The sequence below is a fragment of the Coturnix japonica genome, chromosome Z (assembly GCF_001577835.2).
Source record: "Coturnix japonica isolate 7356 chromosome Z, Coturnix japonica 2.1, whole genome shotgun sequence".
Lineage (NCBI taxonomy): Eukaryota > Metazoa > Chordata > Aves > Galliformes > Phasianidae > Coturnix > Coturnix japonica.
Window position 1 is genome coordinate 6,638,433 of NC_029547.1, and position 18,964 is coordinate 6,657,396.

Sequence of the window (18,964 nt, forward strand, 5' to 3'; positions counted from 1 at the left end):
GTAACTCATAAGGTATAATATAAACCAAATAGACATCTATTTCTTAGAACAAAGATGCATCCTTTGCCTAAAGCAGCCCTGACACTCGGGATTTTCTCCCTGCCAGCTGACAGCCCACAGTCGTGGGAGACAACTCCACATCTTACAGATGCTCCTTCCATTGGTGTGTTGACCTGGATGACCACCAGTCAATTATCTTACACAATGAAGACAGTGCTCCCACGCTCATTGAACCACCCAACCATCCTGTCTGTCTGAGAGCAGTGCATCCCTCCCCAAGGTGCTGTCAACACTTTCCACAGCACTCAGTCTTCATCAGAGGTTTCCCTTTCAAGCGCTGACCTGTCCTGCCCAATCAGTCCCGCTCAGCTTTCAGCACCTGATACCATCATAAGCCAAGGCAAACATAAGCAAAGGATAGAAACAGCGGATAGAGATCTAAAATAGGCAGTTACACATACAGCAATGTTATGCACAAAGGTGCATGAAATATGTTTGGGGGGGAAAAAAATATCTACGTAGATTGGAGAGTAGCTCATAGCCCAGGAAATTATCAGATCTGGAAAAAATGCTATGTGAATGCATCACTGGAGAATCAGTCAATGGCTGTGTACAGAAAATACCATAAACCTGGCTGTTGCACACTCTCTGGCACACAGTACCATATTGTGACTTCTGTAAATGATTGACCAACATGACGTGGGCCTTGCATGATAGTTACCTGCCTCACTACCCCGTTCCAGTCCAATCCCTCGTCACACCCTTCTCCTCTTTAATAAAATGATAACAAATCTTTTTCGGATCATCTCTGGAGAGCAAATGAACACCCTTTGAAAAACATTTGTATATTCCTTCCATGCAGCTCCTTCCAGAGCTGCGGCCTGGCCAACCTGCTGGCACTGTTGTGGAGTAGTTTGACAACAAGGAACGACAATAAATGTGACAGATCCAGCAAAATTGTGCCTGCCCCATTCCTTCAGGTGCTGGAGCAGAGCACCTCAGCTCCCAGCATTTAGGAACTCAACCTGCAGATCAGGGCAGCAGTCCTGTGGCCAAGACAGCTGGTAGAGTGGGTCACAGCAGGCTTGTAAATCACAATCTGGTGCCTTCAACCCCTGCTGGAAGCTACTATCGAGACTGCAGAGATGCCACAGCACTGCTGTCATTCACTGCACACACAGCAGCTCAGCACACAGGCTTTGACTGCCCCACTGCTGCAGGATGAGGCCAGGCCCTGCTCTTTGGCCTGGTCTGTCCAAAGGCAAGGATTTCACAGCAGGGCACCTGTGCCTTGTCACAGCAGCCTCCCAGTCCATGTCCATGTCCTGCTGTGTCTACTGCTGACACTGACTAAGAAACCAGGCCATGTCCAGAAGCAATGATAAGGGATATGTATTTCACAGGTACAAGTCAGCTGCAAAGCCCTCCTTGCCATCTGCAAGGCTGAACTGCTCTGCTGGCACTGGGAAACGTCCCTTACGTGGCTCGTCCTGATGGCACATGATGGCACATGCGATCTCCTCAGTTTTACTGTGCAGTCCCATAAGGTGACTCCCACTAAGTGTGGTCTCCAGGCTCTTTGGCACTGCATCAGACTGCCATCCCAGACCTCAATGAACTCAGATCATTCCAGAGAACTTCTCTTGCCTATCAGTCATGCCGCTGTGCACTCACCAGATGCTTTCAGGAACTCTGGTTTGCCAACTTTAACAGCCTTAATATTGTCACCAATGACTGTATTGCAGTGAACCATCAACTCCTTCAGTCAGTCTTGTGTACCATAAGAGTCTGAGCCCAGCAGCTCCAAGTCAGACTTTTGCTCTTCACAATTCAGATACTGCCAGTAATATTTTATGGTGATCCTGTATGGAGCAGAGGACATGCCAGTGGGAAAAGGTGTTTTCCATTCTCCACCTCAAACACAGTGCTTCAAGCCATGACTCCCAAAATAGCTCAAAGCTTACGCAGGTATGGACAGGCTTGACCATGCTGGGCACGCCCTGAACCCTGGGTTGCCAGGAACAACAATATCTGTTGCTGCTGTTTTCCCATACAGCAGAAAATCACCTTCATTCCTTGTTTCTAAGGGTCCTGACAGCGGGAGCCCAAACCATCTAAAGACAGCATGTGCGGAGTCAGGAAGAAACCTGTCCTTGATGGTCACCCTTTCAACAGTGTTGAACTCTTCCCCTTTGTGTAAAAGGAAGAGTTTCTATAGGGGCAGCCACACTGCAAACTTACCCCAAAGCTAAAAGCTATCACGAACCTTACTTACTACTTTCTGCTGTACCTCCTGTAGCTTAAAAGGAGAGCCCTGCATGTGTATCTGCATGTGCATTGCTGTGAAAAAGCAAGAGGGAACAACTCAGTTCAATGAAGAGATTGTGGACAAAATAATTTCATTAAAAATATTACGCCCCCCCCCCCCCAGCTTAATGAGAACTAAACATAAAACAGCTGTTGTTTAATGCATTCCTTGACAATACATAGATATTATGCTGATAAGCACCAAGATAACAAAGGAGAGGAAGAAAAGCAATGAGGTTAGCTACACAGAAAGCAAATTCAGAGCTTAATGTAACTTAAAAACATCCTGGTTTCCACCCTTTCATTTATGGGGGTATTTACAGTAATGTGTATAGCAGAGAAGCATTTTAATAGCATTTTAGAGGTAGTAAAAACTTTGGGAAGGTGACATTTATTTCACCGCCATCCCTGGAGACTGGAGAGAGCAGCATCTTATGTAAACTTCAAAAGCTGTCTTGGAAAAAAATACATCCTACCTGTTTCAAGTCTCTGGCTTTCTTTCACCAGGGCACAGGGAAAAGACATGAGCAAAACACCATCCCATCCTTCCCAAGTGCCGGCATCTTCCAGTGCACCACGGTACCGAGCTCGTCCCTTATTCCCAGCTCCAAAAGGTGGCAGCACCGCTCCTGCCTTCAGGAACCTGCTGCAGTATGGGGCTGGAGCTTCGTCCTGCCCTGGGTGAGGGAGAAAAGGAAGGGTACTCTGATCCCCTCGGACACCCGCATCTCTAACTGAGCCAGCACTTGCAGCGAGCACAGCGTAGCACAAGAGACGGGGGAGGTGAATTAAACAGAACTTTTGCATTTGCATCTTGTTCATGTTAATGAAGGTGGGGAAAACTTTTTCTGGGGTTGAATTGAGCCCCGCATCTCTTCCCAAGGGGAAACATGCCAGCACTGCACGTCACAAACACCTCTGCAGAAATATTAGCGGCACTGATTCTCTTTAGACATCCGTGAGACTGGGAGCTGAAGGCAAAGTGACAAACGTGTCAAAGAATAAAGACATAGAGGGATTAAGGAATATAGTTGTGGTTTCAAAGACCAAAAACAATTATGGGGGGAAAAAAAGAGAGAGAGAGAAAACTAGGAAAATAATCCTGAATCCTGGAACAAAACTCTTCCCATCAAGGAACCACTTCTCATTTCAGCTTTCTGGTGGTGAGACTGTCGCTGGAGGCAGCTATCAGTGAAGCACATGTCTCTCCTACCCATGAGAAACAACAATCATAAGACCCAAAAGGGTGTCCAAAGGTAAAAACAGCATTAAAAAGAGGGGAAGAGATTAGATATTAGTGAATTTTCTTTTTTGAGAGTTTTAAGATTATTATTATTATTGAGGTCTTTCTGTATTAGTCTGGATTATAAATATTAGTATTACTGTAACTGGGCTAGTAATGACTTTATTACGTTTTGATTGCATTAAGATTTCAATTAAGCTAACAATAAGTTTTTGGATCTCTATGAGTGCAGTGTGTTTCTCCTTGCCCATAACAATGTTTTCCTCACAGCAGGAGAGAAGCAGCCAGAAACCACTTACAGTACTGAATGCACCTTTCCACACAGTGATTTCAATGATGTGGGTGACTTCCACCCAAATCATTCCCTCCTAAGTCTACCCATTTCTGCTTTTTTCTACCCATTTTACCTGTCTGAGGATGCAAAGGGCAACTCTCACTCACAAGCATCCAGACAGTTGGCATCAAGAGCCAAGATTTTGGACAGCTAAAGGTATTAAGAGCTGAAACTATTCAAAATCCTCCTGGGCCTTTGCACAAACACATCTGTTACTCCCAGTATGTGTCTACACATGCATATGCACACCCATCACTTCTTTGGCTGTCAGAGTTTAGCCCTTAGTTCATCCAAAGTGAGATTTCTCACAAGCTTTTTCCTCTCAGAGAGCTGTGAGCTGAAATAACTGGTGAGGGAGGAATCACTTAGTACCCAGGGCAGTACATATTCTTGCTGTTTTTGACCAACCTCCAGTTAGTACAGGTTTAGAGTTCTTATTTGAGGATGTAGCTCTGACCAAGGAACTCAAGGCACCGCTTGAAATGCTCCTGCTTGGTACCCAGGGACTTGAATGAGACATTCAGTGAGCTAGTTTGAAAGCAGCTGTAGCTACTGGAGCCTATCCCTGCTCTGCAAGACCACCAGATTTTCTGCCCTTGGAAGAGACACATCGTGCTACTTAAGCCCTTCTACTCTCCTCTTTATTTTGGCTGTTTTCATATACATGTAAATATTTTAATTAATTTATCAAGTTATTTACCAGCCTCCTTCAACCACAGTTTCCATTTCACTAACATCTAATCCGCCAGAGGTGTGAGGCACGACTTCAGCTTGTGGTCATTGCACTTCTCCACAAGACCCATCAAAAGAGATAGCTTCTCTCCTGCCTTCTGTTAGTTTCTATTGTAACATTTTATTGCCTCTTGCTGAATTCACCACCCTGCTTCTCCTCCTGCCCCCAGAAAAAAGGCACACATCAGATCACCAAATTAGTTATTGGCTGCTTACTAAAATTAGATAGATTTTCTAAAATTGCCAGGGAAATGAGAATACAAGGAAGGAAAAATGTGCAAGGTATCTTTGTTAGAGGCTCACTGCGGACAGACTGCAAGGAAGAGGAGGCGTCCTTCTGTTTTCAAACCTACTCTTCAGTGTAGGAGAAAGCAACCATCCTGAGCCAAGACAGAGATGGAAGTCCATGTTTTTCAACCTATTTCCAAATCAGAGTTAAACTGATCTTAAGAAAACTTAATTTGCAAGTTTAAAAAAACTTGAGAACAAGTTTAAAAAAAAAGAATTTCCACCTATTATCTAATCTAACCTAAATCTCCACTCTTTTTGTTTAAAGCCATTCCCCGTTGCCATACCGCAATCAGATCGTGTAAAAAGTCCCCTCAAGTATGAGAAGGGATAAATATGCACTGGGAATGCATCACACAGCCTTCAGCAATATTGTGATCCCATCAGTCTTTCCCCTTCTATTCAAGTCTGTCCTGAACAGCATCAGAGTTTTCCTCTGGATATTCTGTGTCATCATCATTATCACAGATTCATAGAATAATTTGAGATGGAGCGGACCCTTAAAAGGTCACCCGGTTCAACTCCCCTGCAATTAGGTCCTCCTGGGCCCACTGACCAGCATGTCTAGGTCTCTCAGGATGTCATCCCGTCCCTTGAGTGTGTCAACTGCACCACATTGCCTGATACCATCTGCAAACTTACTGAGGGTGCACTTGACCCTACTATGGATGTAATTGATGAAGATGTTAAAGAACACTGGCCCCAGCACTGACCCGTTTGGGGCACCACTCATCACTGGTCTCTATCTGAACGCTCAGCCTTTAGTCACCACTCTGAGTACAGTCTCATAACCAGTTCCTCATCCATTAAACAGTCCACCCGCCACTAGGTGCAGTATGCCCTCCTGGGCTTTTCTTCTCCAGCTGATATACCTATAGAAGCCTTTTTTCTTTATGCCCTTGCCAAGTCCAGTTCCAGTTGGGCCTTGGCCTTCCTGACCCCATCCCTGCACAGCCTAGCAGCATCCCTATACTCCTCCCAGGTTACCTGTCTCTGCTCCCTGTGCCTGTTTTTTGCTGTCCAGTTTGACCAGCAGGTTCTCATTCAGCCATGCTGGTCTCGTCTTCCTTTCCTGATTTTATCCATGTGGGGATGGAGAGCTCATGTGCCCTAAAGGAAGCTTCCTTAAAGATCTGCCAGCTCTACTCTACTCCACTTCCTTGTCCTTGAGGACAAATTCCCTGTGGGTTTTGTTGACTAATTCCCTTGAGAGCTGAAATGTCACTTTCCTAAAACTAAACTTCCTGATTTTACTTTGTCTGTCCAATATTCCTCAAGAGTGTGAACTCCACTACTGTATGGTCATTACAGCCTAGGCAGCCTCCAATCCTGATGTCACCAGACAGTTCACTAGCATTGGTGAGAAAGAGGTCCAGAATTGCTTCACCCCTTATGGACTGTCTGTTACCTGGCTCAGGAAGTTCACCTCAATATATTCCAAGAGCCTCCTGGATCACCTGCAGCTCACCGTGCTAATTTTCCAGCAGATGTCAGGGTGACAGAAGTCCCCCAGCGGGATGACAGCCTGCAAACATGATGCCCTCTATAGCTGGAGGAAGAAGGCTTCATCAACAGGCTGCAGCTGATCAGGCACCCTGTAGCAGAATGCAACAACAAGGCTTCCTTTCTTGCCTCTGTCTCTAACTCTCACGCATAGGCTTTCAACTTACTCATGGACATTCTTTTTTGCTTATTTGGCTACAAAACCCCAGAAAAAAAAAAAAAGGAAAAAAAAAAAAAGAAAAAAAAAAGAAAAAAAAGAAAAAAATAATTATTTACAGAAGGCAGCAGAGAAAGACACATGCAAGATGCACAGTTTGTTTCTGAGGCAGACTGGCTAGGATTTCCATAGGGACTGAAATACAACCACCTATCTGTAAACCAGAAGTTTCCACAGCTATCCATTAACCCTTCCCACCAGGGGATGTGAATGGAGCCCACAAGCAGGAGTTTCTAAATAAAACCGGAGAGAAGACAAGCTGGAAATGGAGATGCTTGAATAACTTCCATTAATGACCAGGTCTATTTCTATTGTACATTGCTTTTGTATTTCCTGTAGGTCATCACTGCCCTAAGTACCATGTGCTTTCAATTTGGGGCCATTCATGGCAAGTGGTACTTGTTAGTAGTTTTGGCAGCTTACCGGAACTCTGGTGTGTAATTTGTAGTATGGTCAGTTCCAGTAATAGGATGAATTTCATAATACCATAGTGCATTTCCTGGAGCACTCCTCTTGCCATCACATGAATATTGGGGATCTCAGCTCCCACTTAAGGAAAAAAGAATTTTTGGTGCTAACATCTAAAAATTTCTTGAGCATTTGAAGTCCAAGACTACAAAACCTCATAGAAGTTTGAGACCATAGGGTCGTTAAATCAAACCACAGGTACAGCATTAGACCATTTTTGCTTGGAAGAGTAAGGACATCAACTCACATTTCTCAAAATCTTCTAGCTAACAACACAGTATGTTGGACTGATGTCCTGTGTGTGAGTAGCCCACCATAGACTCACTAACACAATAGAAAGAGCAGGGGGGGAAATCAACCTGTTAAAATGTCTTAAATGCATTTGCCCTGGGGACAAAATCAGACATGAAGAGTTAGCTGTAGAACTGTGGGAGGAAACTTTCCCTTCCTATGAACTACAGTGTCCTAAAACAGAAAGGCTGTGCACCCAATGGCAGCAACAAAATGCCCAGTCACAGCAACGATTTGAACATCAGCACTCATCCTAAGAACCAGTAAGATATAGAGGTCTGATTGTTTGGACGGACTTAAATGTTATTGCAGAGCAAGAATGAACTTTGTTTTCATTCATTCATGCAAAAGCGTTCCCAAGAATCTGAACAAGATTCTCTATTCATAGTTCCAGACGTGTGTATGGAGGGAGAGATGCCATTTCTGTAACAGCAGTAGAGGTGGGGACCAAATGTTCTTCTTAACAATATGCAGTCCAGAGAAGAGCAAGTACGTGTGAGGGTTTGGGAACAGTGGGTTACCAGTCTGGTAGAGGTTTGTAAAGAGTTAGGAGATGAGACCATGCAGCTTTGGGAACAAAGCTAGCCTAATTCTTTAGTTGAGTGAGCTATGAAGCAATTGCTTTCCATGCCCAACATATCTGAAGGAAAATATACTTCCCTTAGAAAAGGCAGGACCCTGGGGATAGAAACCTCTACATCTAACATTTTGTGCCTATGGAACTGTCTTGATGGGATGCACAATGGTTGAGCCTGTCAGTACAAATTGGAATCTGCAGAGTAATTTTTTTTCTGACAGAGATAGAATCTGATCTCCAAGATCTGTATTACCTCAGTTTTTTGGTGATGTGCTCAGATAGACACAATTGCACCTTGCAGAAGACCATTTTGATCAGATCGACCCAATTCTGCCGTTTCCTAAAAGAGCCAGGAGAAATTGTTAAGCATGTAGCAAGGTGAATGTTTGTCCTATCTGCAATTGCTTGTTTGCTCACTGTTTGTCTTTGTTTTGCCTTTGAAGAAGTGTAATCCCACAAACACCTACAGGACCTGCTGGCCTAGATTACTGGACAGACTTCTTTTTAATGAAGAGTCATGGTTGTTATGTAAAAGAAACAGCAACAACTTCAAATTCCTTTGCAAATACAGCCCCAGGCTGTGCTCTGACCAGAAGAGATAAATTTGTCAGGCTCCACTGTCGTGAGATCCTGGTGAGAAAGTGCTGGCAGAGAAATTGTTCCCAAGAAATGGAAGGAAATCTTCCCCAGCTTTAGATACTCTGTCAAGAAAGGACCAATGCATTTTAGTATCTGATAAGAACTCCCCCATATGTTGCAGATACAGGCCTAAGCTTCCCCCGTCCTGCACCTCCTCAGTGCATCAGTGCATAGTTCAGAGCTGCTTCCACCAAACAGCAACCCATGCCCTCTTCCTCCCTCTCCCTCTACAAAATCACATATTGGACAAAATACTGCGCATGCATCTGTCCATCATAGATTGTCACTGATGGTCTTTTGGCTGCCATTGGGATTTCCAATATTCCATGGAATATTCCATTGTCAGGGGAAAGAAAACAATGGTCCGTGTTCTCTTTGTTATGCAAAGAGAGATCAAAGTTGTTGTTGGTACAGTCAGTACTGTGGGTAAGGCAGGCCTCATCCACACATCCAGAGCTGCGTATCTCATATGTCTGGTAGTGGAAGTGTCTTTAAAATCTAAGGGAGGATCTGACATTTACATGTCAGTGTGTGCACATCTGTGTGGGAGTAGGGGTTGTATATATTATAGAGAGAAAACACAGATGGAAACAACCCAGTTTGGTGTCTAAAGCCTTTTGCAAAGCCCAGTAAAATCAGCAGGAACCATTCCATTTATTATGATGAGTTTTGACCACAACTTTCCTTGCCCCTCCCCAGTGCCTTTGACGAAGGCTGCTCCCTGCTTCATATCCTCAGTTAAACCCTGAGAACAATGGAGCATCCCATACTCACCCAGTGACCGTTTTATAGGGAGTCATCGTGTTCTTCACTCTTTGCTCAACATACCAAGGTCTCATTGCCTGAATTGGTTCTGGAAATTGGTGCCACTAAGGTTTCTTCCACCTTCGATGTTTCTTTTATCTGAACACACTCCAGCTTCATCTCTCTCCTTAGGAACCAGATTTGACATCTATGCACAAAGGTGATGTGACTTCTCCTTTGGATTTGTGCTCCTGCATAGCTGTAAACAAGCTACCTTTCTGTCTCCTTTTTGGTAAGATCAGCAGTTAATGCACCAGAAGATTTTCACTGTGAGGCAGTTCATTTAATGCTGTTTTTAATAGCTTTTACAAAATGTGAGCGCTGGATCAGGACCAAGTACTGATATATCGATCATAAAGATGTAGGGCTATTTCCACTCCTCACTCCCCTATTTGAGGAGCCACAGTTTGCAACAGATTTGCCACAACATTAAATTACGAGTCAAAATTGAGCTGCTTCTCAACTCTTTGAAACCTTTCTGCCCACCCCCCTCCTCTGTCATGTGAGATATCCAACACTCTCTATTATTGAACTATCCAGTTCAGGGAACAGTCTCATCAAGGCCTCCTATTGTTTGTGGCCCAAGAAGACTTATGTCAAGTGTAGGAACCAAGAATATCCACTTTTCCGTGGTTCTCTAGACATTTCTCACCCAAGTTTTGACCAGGCTGAACAAAACCACCAAGCTTTTCCATACAGATAACATCACAGGTCAAAGTGGAACAAACAGAAGAGTGAAAGGTTGAACCATTGAAGTGGATCAGGATCTGCTACAGGGGATGCCACAGACAGCACTGTAATGTTCTGCATGAACGTGCAGGAGATGCATTCAGGGATAATGTACCTGCACAGATAGAGAATTTTTTTAATTCCAGAGTGTTATCAGATTTGGAAAAATGCTGTAAGAGCGAATTGCTCCATTATCAGCATGCTGCTACACAGCAAAGGGGGAGCTGTGTTCCCTCCCTAACACCCACACTGTAACTGCACAGCCTCTGAAAATAATTAACTGAACCTAACCAGACTCTTTTGCCTGCAATAAGTCTGTATTTTCAGTTGTTTCTCCACCCCCAAAAATATTTTTCACTCTCAGATTCACACCCTTTTACTGTAATAGCTAATGTGAAATCCTCTCCCAACTAATTTGATGAGACTATTAGAAAGAAAGGAGTTTCATCATGTTTGGAAAGGAGATAAAGTCTAGGGGAGACTTAAATTACAAGAACATTCAGTCCCCTTGCTGCATGTTAAAAACTGGTCACGTATGTATTCATGCATATATGTCTAGGTGTAATCATCTCAGTACTGCCACACATTATGGTCTCGTTTGAGTAACCAAGGTTTTCCTTAGGGCTTTCCTTTTGATTAGGAGATAAAATTCCATTTCTGATCACTGCAACTCCATGTACTGTGAGCCAGAGCTAGGAAGGACAGATCCAGTCAAGCATTTTGATTATTAATCTCACAGCCTTCTCCAAAAAATGCAACACTTTTCCAGTAAGATTCACTTATCTGGAAACACACAGAAAAATGATGACCCTTATCTCTAATCTTAAGTAAGAGTCAGATTGAAATTCTTCCACTTATAGGAGAAGAGTAAGTTTGAGACCAGCTAATAAGGTCAAACATGTGCAAGTCTATGGGGTCAAATGACATGGATCCCAGGGTACTGAAGAAATTGACTGATGCGGTTGCCAAGTCACGCTCCATCACATTTGAAATCATGGCTGTCAGTCAAAATCCCTGCTGACTGGAACAAGGGAAATATTACTTCCAGTTTTAAGATAGGTTTAAAGTAAGATCCAGGGGTCTAAGGCAGGTGAGCATCACCTCTGCACCTGGGAAGATCTGTATGCAAGACAAGTTAAGGAGCATGCAAGGAGGTGATCTGAGATAGCCAGCATGGCTTTAACAAGGACAGATTGTGCCTGACCAATATGGTGGCCTGCACTGATTGAGTGACAGCATCGGTGGACAAAGAATGGGAAACTGTTGTCATCTACCTGGACACCACATTCTTATTTCCAAGTTGGAGAAATATGGGTTCAAAGGGTGGACTCTTCAGTGGATAAATAATTGGTTGGATGGTCACAAGAGGGTTGTGGTCAATGGTGCTATGTCAAGGTAAAGGCCAGACAGGAGCAGTGTCCCCCAGGGTTCTGCCTTGTGATATGTGCTCTGCAATATCTTTACCAAAGACAAAGACAGTGGGATTGAGTATACATCCTCATCAAGTTTGCTGATGACACCAAGCTGAGTGGTCCAGTTGACACCATAGAAGAAAGAGACTTTTTATCCAGAGATGGACAGGCTTGAAAAGTGGACCCATGTGAACCAAATGAGGTTCAACAAGGCCAAGTGCAAGGTGTTGCACTAGGGTCAGGGCAATCTCAGATATGTGTAGAAGAACTCATTGGGAACAGTTCTGAAAAGGACTTGGGGGTTCTGGTAGATGAAAAGCTTGACATGAGCCAGCAGTGTGTGCTTGCAGCCCAGAAGGCCAACTGCATTCTGAGCTGCATCAAGAGAGGGGTGGCCAGCAGGGAGAGGAAGGTTATTGTCCCCCTCTGCATTACTTGGGCTCCCAGCAGTCTATCACCATATAAAGCTACCTAATTTATGAAGCATTCCTAGAGTAAACATTTATTCTGGATAATCCTGAAAACTAAAATAGAAAAAGACAGTGTCTGGTAAGGCAAAAAGAACAATGACAGGGAGAAATGTTCTTGCCAGGAGCAGTTTGCTTGTAGCAAAGGATCACTGGCTCCTCTCTGAAATGGAAACTACTTCAGGGTTGCCTGGGGGACACAAGCGTCCAACCAAAAATAGGATGTAAGGGAGGCAAAAAAGGGCAGGCTACCTCTCTAATGAAAGTGAATTTCCCAGGAACTCACTTCCAGTCATTTTCAGAGCTTGGAAAAGTGACTGGTCCTGTGTCTGTGGATGTAGATTCTAATGCTCTTTTGAGAGCTGCTGTTGCTTGTGCAGTGTATGGGCGGCTCATTTAGTCTCCCGTCATTTTATTATGGAGCCAACCACAACTGAAAAGACGTAGCTTTAAATCAGATTAAATAAAAAAGAAAATAAACAAAGTGTAAGTACTGTCTTTATTCTGTAAAGTCAAAAGAGCTATTCTGAAAACAAAACATGCACACAAGAAACACCACATCAAACAGGTACAAACCACCGGCTCCTGTCACAAGCTTTGCATAAGCCAGCCATAGAGAGAGTCAGAAAATTAACTTCTCCAAGATGAATCCTAATAGGGCAGGGAAGAAAAGACTTTGTGGAGGGACAAGCCCAGAATTCCGCATTTCCAGTGTAATGGCTGGTTGGCATTGGAACCGCTTTATTTTAATGTCCATCATCCCCAGATTGTTTTTACTGTCTCCTACAGCATTGCATTCAGACATGGTGGTGCATCCCTTCATGGCAGCTTTCACAGTCAGTCCACCTACACAGTAAAAGAAGTACATTCCACAGGTCAGTGGGAACAGTCTCCATAACTATCCCCTTCTCTGGCCACTGAAGCTCCCATTTTTAACCTCACTTACTGCATATCCTTCACATCCAGTTGGCTCCAAGCCCATTCCTATCTGTTCCCTTCTACTGAATCAGTTTCACTGATGAGAAACACAAAGAGTTGAAGGTTTCTTCTTCCCTACTGATGAATAAGACTTCTTTTCTTTTTTTTTTTTTTTTTCTTTTTTCATTTTAATTTTAACAATTGTAATTTAAAAACTGAAAAGCTTTTGAATTNGTTGTATAGCCTTATTTATAGATGCAACATGAGAATTCAACAGTAAGACTTTTTTTTTTTTTTTTTTTTTTTTCTTTTTTCATTTTAATTTTAACAATTGTAATTTAAAAACTGAAAAGCTTTTGAATTGTTTTTTTTTATGGAAGAATCTTCCGTTCTCCCATTCACACCTTGCCTAGCTTCCTAGAGAAGTTAGAGCTGTGATACACTAGTCCAAGTGTTCGTTATTACCCTCTCACCTTGACCCTTTCATGAAATTTGAAATGAATTACTTATTTTGTAGCCAAAATTTGACCAGGAGTGGGAAGTCTCAAAGGAATTATCGGCTGAGCCATGTATTTAGGCAAGTCTGTCTCTAAGGCCTTAAATCATTTAGCTAAAGCAACAGAGAAACCCTGCTCATGTACCCACTGAGGCAGTGCCTGGAACCCAGCCTTGTCTTTTGCCAACACCAGAGCATCTACTTGAAAGATAGACCTTAAAGTGTTGCAGTCACAGAAATATCCACATCTAGCCGGCAGTTTGGACACAGAAGTAGCCTGAAATTCAGCCTGGGGAAAGCCAGACGACCTTATTCCAAGTCAATAACTCCCGGTTCCCCATTAAACTAGATTATTTTTTTTCCTCACTCTGGAAATGGTACTTTTCCAAAAGCTTCAGCCTGCTGGGCCAAAGTAAACATCTGTGAAGAAAATCCTTGTCAGTTAACAATTCCAAGCAATTTTGTGGGAAATTACCTAACTGCCTACAGCTATGGACACACAGCAGGTCAGACAGGCTGAGAGTGTTCTTCCTGTTGATGCTGGGTGCCTAACTCCCTGCTCAGATACTCTTACCCCTATTGCTTGCATAAAGAAGCTGGTAGCTTTGTATTAGTTTCACCTGAACCTCCTCCAAGTTAATCCTCATGCATCCCAGCTAAGGCCAGCATGGGGGTATGTCCACGTATCAAATCGCTTCATTACAACAGTTTTACCTCAGTTATGCCATTCTACAAGGAATCCCAGCAGTTACATGTCCACAGTTGGAAAGGAGGAAGGAAAGCACACCCTTGCCCTTTCACCATATTTAAGCCTGCCCCTTTCAAGCTTTGTATTTCTTCTTTGTTTTTCCCTTCACACGTCACCCATTTTTATCTGTCTGTATTGCTCCCTCTTAGGCTGGGTTTGCCAGTTAAACAAAAAAAGATGACAGACAGCCCCAAACAAAAGACTATTACCTGTATTCATTAACCCAGCCAGGTCAACACACTGGCTTTCAGATCCAGTGCAGTTTACAGTTTCATTACCACACTGGAAAGAATCCACACTATAGCAGGCAGGACACTGGAATCCATTGGGCACATTGTTCTCTGGTGGCACTAGGAGGAAAGAGATAGGCTGCAATTGGTTCTAGCAAGGGAAGGAGAGTGAGGAGCCAAATGATAGCTTAGTGTACAAAGCCTAACCTTGGTACAAGGCAAGTATAAAAGGGATGGGGATAAGCCAAAAGGGAGCTTACAGGAGACAGACGCTGTCTGACAGGCATCACCCACACAGCAGGCCAAGCTGCTCCTTGCTTTCACCTTCCCGTAGTTCATGGTGACAAGGCCCATCTGGCAAATTCTGGATGGCAGACAGGTCTTGATTGATGAAGGGATTGCCATCCCCCCTGTGACGGGGAAGCACCAAATCATTAACCACCATCTAATTCACTCCCCCTCCATCCACTTCCTACAGCAGCAACCCAGGGCCTGACAGACCCACCCAAAAGCAATGCCAGTGACACTGGTGACCCCTTCAGATGAACAGGCATGGTGTCATCACATCTAAGATACCAGTGAGGAATTTCTCACTGGGAAGGGATGAAGGCACAACAAACATCTCACCTACCTATTGTAACCTCATGCAGAATGATGCCGCAGGTGTCTGTGTCACCACTACAGGTTTCCATGGGGCCAGAGCAGCTTCTTCCTATGTTGTGACACACCTCACACTGAAGCATGGATCCTGGGTGAGGAAGGAAGATATTTCTGAGCAGCAGCCAAGTGAGATTTAACTTCCCCTTTCATCTATTATTCTTTTCTTTTTGCTTTTGATCAGCAGTTTTCATGTTTCTCATTCCTTATTTTTCCAGTTACACACTCAGTTTTGGGGTTCTTTTTCATTATTTCCTATTACTATTTTATCTTGTGTGATCTTGAATCTTGAAGGAAGTACAGGGAAGGCTTTCTGAGCTGTAATTTTACATTTTAACTACCAATACCTAAACAGCATGCCTTATCTTCTAGTGGATAATTCTTGTTTGATTTTGCTGAGAACATTAAGAGAAACAGATCTACAGACCTCTCTACCCAGAAACATATTTGTGTGTCCCTGGATTTGCAGTCCCCACATCTTCTCTTTGCAGTGACCAAGGGAATTCAAGGAATTGGTGACTGAGAGGCTGCCAGCAGTCACTGTGCTATGGACAAAGTGGGAGCAACATGTCTCTTTGTAGGCATTGGAGGAATCCACTTTACTGACTATCTACTGTTTCAGGACAAGAACTTCTTAAGCAGACCAGAGTATCAGGCAGTCAGTAGGAGAAACTTAGAAAGGAGTAGAGAGCTTATTGAGAGAGAACAAACAACATGACCATGTGATATAAACACATCCATCTTCACCCACACATTGGCTCATAGTCTCAGGTGTCCTCCAAACCTGCTAATACTTACCCCATTCCATGTCAAATCTCAGATAAGGGATTCCCATGTCCCAGATGCCAGGAACTTCCCTCCATAAGCAACACCCATTCCCAGACGTTTTCCATGTCTTGCAGCCCCACAGAACCCTGCAAAAAACTCACCTGAGTCTAGAAAAGTCAGGAGAAAGCTGAGGCCAAAAAATACTTTCATGCTGATGGATTGTAAGGACAGGGACTGGCCAAATCTTGCTAAACACAGCGCTATGTACCACAAGGGCTTTTATAAACCGGAGCGTGACAGATATGTCAGCGATTTGCAGAAGTGGCAAATGCAGAAGTCATAGCTGTGGAAGTGCATCCAGGAGTACTGGTAACACAGAGCACGTGAAGTGCTATTTATTTTTTTTATCTAAATCTTATTTCTGCCTTTTTCTTCATGCAAGAAATACTATCTATCATTCCCCCAGTGTAGAGTATGCTGCCTGTGGGAAAGGCTGGCTTGCCTGGGATCTGTCAGGTATGTCTGCAGTTCAGACTTTGTTTAAATAACCTTCAACATCTGTATCATGGAGTTCTCAATAGAGCTCACTACTCCCAGACAACGGGAATAAACCCAGGGAGAGAAGGAACAAAAGTACCTCCCTTCTCTAACAGCGCAGTGCGGCACGGCCCGACCACGTGCGCTTCAGGAGAGGGGGAGGGAGATTGCAAATGGATCTAGGAGGAAAAAACGACAGAAAAAAGAATGATCTGAGAACGAACGGCAGTTTAATAAACCCAGTAACACTAAACAACAACGAGAGTTTCAACAAGGAGAAAACCAACTCCCAATCTCACCAACAGGCTGTGGGAGGCAGGAAGTTCTGACCACACTGTCTCCTCGCAGTGAGCTGGGGCACAAACCCGGTCCCCTTTCCGACCTCCCTCCGGTGCTGCTCCCCATGTGCCAATTTAAGGTAGTCCACAGAAAAGAGAAAAAAAACTTGTCCCCTTAACTCCCATTATCCCACATGATGTTCTGATGTGGAACAGCAATGCCAAACAAATTACAAAACCATAAGACTCCGCCGTACATATGAATGAAGAAGAAACCATTTGAACAGCCCTGTTGTGCTCTCTCCAGCAGGTCCAAAGAAGCAAAGTGTAGTAAGAACTAGTCAGGAATTTTCCTCATGGCTGAGTTTTAGCTGGCTGGTTTCCCATCTTCTTTCCCATCAGACAGTCAGTAGCTCTCATACCTTGAGTACAGCAGTAGAGCAGACAGCAACAGAGAACTTCCTTTCCAAGCTGGCATGCAGCTTCTGTTTGCAAAATGACTGCCAATATATGCGTTGGAGGAGGCTTGATCAGGGTTTCCTGGGGATGAATATGTCACAGCTGCAGAGTGGGTCCTCCAGGGTGCAAGCTTTTATACTAAACAAGTGGAAGTTGATAAGAAATGTTTCTATTATTCCTTTGTCCCTTAAGTCAAAACATTCAGCAGGGAGGATCTACTGATGTGGCTGTGACACAGCCTGGTGACAGCGTGACTTCCATGCCCTAGGATCCAGTCAAGAAACCAGGGCCAGACTGCTATCAGCACAGAGGTTCCCTGTCCCTTATGTAGCTTTTAATAGGATTTACTGCCTCACCAAAGCCATTTCTTACCCAGAACATACCCTCTCTACTCATATTCTTGAGCAAATAGGTCACAGTTCATTGTCCTTCAGTACTTTTTTGCAGCAACAGCAGGGAGCAATTGCTGTCCTGATACCAGCCCCAGCTGCTGTAAAAGCTCCTTGGGCCAGGTACTTCTCCAAGCAAACTCTGTTGTGTAGCACATCAGAGTGCTGAGATCATTCTAGCCCCTAGGCTTAGCAACCATCCAAACAAATACTCCACAGCAGGAACATGCAGACCATAAACATAAATGGGTAACAAATCACAAATATGAGATACAAGAACATTTCAGATTTCATCCAGTCCATCCAGTTGCCCCGGATAGCACCAGCCGAAGGTAAGCCCCAGTTCATTCATTTTTTCCTCACAGGCCATATGTTCCAAGCCCATTACCAGCCTTGCTGCCCTTCTTTGGACCTGCTCCAGCACCTCCATGTCCTTTCTGTACCAAGGTGCCCAAAACCGAACACAGTACTCGAGGTCAGGCCTCACCAATACCGAGTACAAGGACAGGATGACTTTCCTAGTCCTGCTCACCAGGATGCCATTGGCCTTCCTGGCCACCTGGGCACACTGCTGGCTCATACTCAGACTGTCCATCAGCACACCAAGGTCCCTTTCCATCAGGCAGCTTTCAAGCCAACCCTCTCCAAGCCTGCAGGGTCACCAGGGGTTGCTGTGACCAAAATGCAGGACCTGACACTTGGCCCTATTGAAGCTCATACAGTTAACCTTGACCCATCAATCCAGTCTATCCAGGTCCCTCTGTAGTGCCATTCACCTTACTGCCTGCTTTTCTCATTTGGGACTAACCTCTTCAGAGAAAAAGTGATCTTGTACTATTTCCAAATACATTAAGCATTACAGCATTACAGTAGGGTTTCTTCTTAGCTAAGCTAAAGGCACTGTGAAGGGGAGGTTTAGGTGAGATATTAGGAGGAAGTTTTTCACACAGAGGGTTATGACATGCTGGAACAGGTTGCTCAAGGAGGCTGTGGATGCCCCATCTCTGGAGGCATTCAAGGCCAGGCTGGATGTGTCTCTGGGCAGCCTGGTCTGGTGGCTGGCAACTCTGCAGCACCGTCAGAACTAATACATTAACCTGTCACACAGGTCTGTGGCAGAAAATGCCAATGGGTTTCAGAGCCCAAACATAAAGATATGTCATTAAAGCTTGAAGCTAATAAATCAGATCTGCATCACAGCTGAAGAACTTAAGTTAAAAAAAAACTTAGGAAGAAGTAAGAAAAGCAGTGGTCAGAAGTAGAAAACAGGCACAGTTTCTGTGGGATAGAGCAGGGATGTCTCTTATGCCTCTCTTTACCTGAGGTGCAAGAGGACAGAGCCACAATGTGTTGTGACACTTCAACACTGAAGTCATCCACAGCCCACACAAAAAAAAAAGTAGTTTTGGAAGAGGAATAAAACCCATCCATTTTCTATGTCAATTGCTTGTTCTCCAGTACAATGGGTGAGAC

General features: G+C 44.1%; 1 protein-coding gene across 1 annotated transcript; it reads right to left on the minus strand.

Annotated features, from left to right (window-relative positions):
- Positions 1-12,491: 12,491 nt before the first annotated feature.
- Positions 12,492-16,405, minus strand: LOC107305757 (phospholipase A2 inhibitor and Ly6/PLAUR domain-containing protein-like). Its single transcript, XM_015848282.2, has 5 exons — positions 15,990-16,405; positions 15,035-15,151; positions 14,664-14,813; positions 14,383-14,523; positions 12,492-12,857 (listed from the first exon to the last, which is right to left on the minus strand). Exons 1-5 carry the CDS (start codon positions 16,036-16,038, stop codon positions 12,634-12,636), a joined length of 681 nt encoding a protein of 226 aa, XP_015703768.1. The 5' UTR covers positions 16,039-16,405; the 3' UTR covers positions 12,492-12,633.
- Between the last annotated feature and the right edge of the window lie 2,559 nt (positions 16,406-18,964).